Source organism: Besnoitia besnoiti, assembly GCF_002563875.1.
Source record: "Besnoitia besnoiti strain Bb-Ger1 chromosome Unknown contig00184, whole genome shotgun sequence".
In the NCBI taxonomy this organism is placed as follows: domain Eukaryota; phylum Apicomplexa; class Conoidasida; order Eucoccidiorida; family Sarcocystidae; genus Besnoitia; species Besnoitia besnoiti.
Window position 1 is genome coordinate 1,080 of NW_021704056.1, and position 3,667 is coordinate 4,746.

At 37.7% G+C, this 3,667-nt stretch overlaps 1 protein-coding gene across 1 annotated transcript; it reads left to right on the top strand.

Moving 5' to 3' along the window:
- Window positions 1–303: 303 nt before the first annotated feature.
- Window positions 304–442, top strand: BESB_033030 (putative apocytochrome b; the record flags this gene model as incomplete). The annotated part of the gene is made up of 1 exon (XM_029361891.1): window positions 304–442. A coding segment is annotated over one exon (139 nt), but the record flags the coding sequence as incomplete, so codon positions are not given.
- Between the last annotated feature and the right edge of the window lie 3,225 nt (window positions 443–3,667).

Below are 3,667 nucleotides of genomic sequence, written 5' to 3' on the forward strand. Positions count from 1 at the left end.
CATTAGTGAACTCTTTTGGTCTGATCCTAAGTACGCAGTGAGCTAACTAGATACAAGGAACTTGACAAGCATTAATAGATTTATATAAACGACAAGGACATGAGTCTACTGGATTTTATAATACAGGGTTGAACTGTGTAAAGATCATTGTGTTATGGTTCTATCACAAACCATTGAGATTACGAAGTTATGGTTTGGGCTCGTGAGTGTCTCTCAATAACTAGCTGAGTGCTTGTACGATAATTATATCAATGCAGTACCAATTAAGGCGTGTAGCATCTCCTATGCTCCTTAACATCACAGCTATTCGAATTATCGCACCCAGATAACTCCATACCAGTGAACCGGTTTGTAACTCCGCTTCATATCGTACCTGAATGGTACTTTTTAGCATATTATGCGGTGTTAAAAGTAATCCCATCCAAAACCGGTGGTTTTGTTAGTATTTATGTTATCAACATGTCAATGAAATATCAACAACGATGAAACTTATTTGGTTAACATAACAACATAGAAGGTAAAGCTGGATTACGTTCAAACTTTACACTGGATACGTTTCAATGTTAACTTACTAAATACCATGGGAGCGAAGAGAATCTAATATGTAACTCCGTTCATGGAAATCAAAAGAGCTTTCACGCTATCTCTAGTGCCTGTCGAGTCGCTCAAGGAAGATTTGATCCTGTATATGATTTAAGGGATGTAAAGGTGCTCAGGGTCTAACCGTCGGGCCATCTGGATCCTCATATTCAAAGATAATTCTATTTAAGAAAGTTTTAGATAAACGACATGTGAAGAGTCGGACCAACTTTCACGCACGACGATAATTACCCGACAAGGATTTACCTACCTTTGGACCGTCATAATACAGCCGCCGTTTACATTTTACTGCACCGGGCAGGGATTATATACTATACCTCTACAGTGGTATTAGCAGTATCTAGTGTTGATGTACAACAGACGCTCTCCTTGTTCCACTACCTAACCATAATCTATTGTTCCAGATATTAAGGAATGTACGCTTCATATAACTACACAACGTTATGCCAAGAAGGATACCAGATTACCCTGATTATCTTTGTTATATTAATACATGGTGTTCAATTGGTTCTATATCCACAATAGTTATCATCTTAACTATGCTCTGCTAATGCACTTAACATGATGGTCATGAAAAGCACAAGAGAACTTGGATCCGGTAAACAAAGACCTTCAAGATCTAAACCAGTAGTCCAACTCGTAGTATATACTCCCCAGAAAAAGGTAGTTTATATCAACCTAGGAATCCCATTTTAGTAAGTGTAACATGGAGTCTAGCTTCAGTTGTTATCTGATTGGTATTGCATGCCCTGAGTACGTAAGGAAAAGGAAAGGTTAACCGCTATTTAAACACAACAGTTACCGTAGCTGTAGATGAATGCTAAATCTAGAGTATCTCTCCTAAGACACTGCATAACATATGAATGCTCCTTCCGCCATTCGTTGACTGTGTTTACCACGGGGAATTAGAACAGAATACCAAGTTCTTGCCTGGAGGTTTGTTACGTTCCGTACAGTTGTAGGTAAAAGGTATGTTAGAGACTTAGACTAGCGTTGGAGCACATTGTTTCATTCGATAGTCCACGCTCAATCTTACCATACATAGTACTTTTATGATCCCAGGCTGGTTTAATAAGTCAAAGTTTAGCCGGGAAGTTAGCGTCTAAAATATATAACCGATAGTCTCAACTTAGATGCACAGATGGACATAATTAATCCTTGTACGGTTTGTACCTACTTGACTCCTCAGTTTAAGTTAAGGAGTCCTTTTTTACAGCTTGTACCGTTACTTTCAGGAGCATACCGTTAAATTCGATGATCTTATGTGTTCACTCAAATCGAATAAACAAAGACATTATAGTTCCTAGAATACTGAAGATGACTCCGGTTATGAGATACAGACAACCAAGTTCTTTATGATTGCAGTACACCACCACCCACTGGACTGCTTAAGACAGCTAAAAGTGTTGGATTTCAATATCACGGTAATCATGTTTGCTTGGAAGCTGTAGTCATTATAACTATTGATTTAGTATAAGCATAGAACCAATCCGGTAGTAAGATATACGATAGTAGCTAATCTACCATATAAGATATAAGTCGCTTGTGGAATAGCACTACCAATAATAATCAAGAAGATCATACTGTATACCAAATAATTACAGGTATCACTTTAGCGTTCCGATATACTTCTGAAGCATCTTGTGCATTTGCTAGTGTTCAACATCTAGTTAGAGAGGTAGCAGCAGGATGGGAATTTAGGATGTTGCATGCAACAAACTGCTTCTTTCGTCTTCTTGTGTATCTTAATACACATGTCTCGAGGTATGTATAACTCCAGCTATAGTTATTTAACTACTGCTTGGATGTCTGGTTTAGTTTTATATCTACTTACTATAGCCACTGCTTTCCTCGGTTATGTACTACCATGGGGACAGATGAGTTTCTGGGGTGCTACAGTCATTACTAATCTCCTTTCTCCAATACCATATTTAGTACCTTGGTTACTCGGTGGATACTATGTATCTGATGTAACATTAAAACGATTCTTTGTATTGCACTTTATATTACCTTTTGTAGGTTGCATTCTAATTGTATTACACATCTTCTATTTACATTTAAATGGTTCTAGTAACCCTGCAGGTATTGATTCCGCACTTAAAGTAGCCTTCTATCCTCATATGTTAATGACCGATGCTAAATGTCTATCCTATCTAATTGGTTTAATTTTCTTACAAACGGCTTTTGGTTTGATTGAATTATCGCACCCAGATAACTCCATACCAGTGAACCGGTTTGTAACTCCGCTTCATATCGTACCTGAATGGTACTTTTTAGCATATTATGCGGTGTTAAAAGTAATCCCATCCAAAACCGGTGGTTTGTTAGTATTTATGTTATCAACATGTCAATGAAATATCAACAACGATGAAACTTATTTGGTTAACATAACAACATAGAAGGTAAAGCTGGATTACGTTCAAACTTTACACTGGATACGTTTCAATGTTAACTTACTAAATACCATGGGAGCGAAGAGAATCTAATATGTAACTCCGTTCATGGAAATCAAAAAAGCTTTCACGCTATCTCTAGTGCCTGTCGAGTCGCTCAAGGAAGATTTGATCCTGTATATGATTTAAGGGATGTAAAGGTGCTCAGGGTCTAACCGTCGGGCCATCTGGATCCTCATATTCAAAGATAATTCTATTTAAGAAAGTTTTAGATAAACGACATGTGAAGAGTCGGACCAACTTTCACGCACGACGATAATTACCCGACAAGGATTTACCTACCTTTGGACCGTCATAATACAGCCGCCGTTTACATTTTACTGCACCGGGCAGGGATTATATACTATACCTCTACAGTGGTATTAGCAGTATCTAGTGTTGATGTACAACAGACGCTCTCCTTGTTCCACTACCTAACCATAATCTATTGTTCCAGATATTAAGGAATGTACGCTTCATATAACTACACAACGTTATGCCAAGAAGGATACCAGATTACCCTGATTATCTTTGTTATATTAATACATGGTGTTCAATTGGTTCTATATCCACAATAGTTATCATCTTAACTATGCTCTGCTAATGCACTTAACATGATGGTCATGAAAAGCACA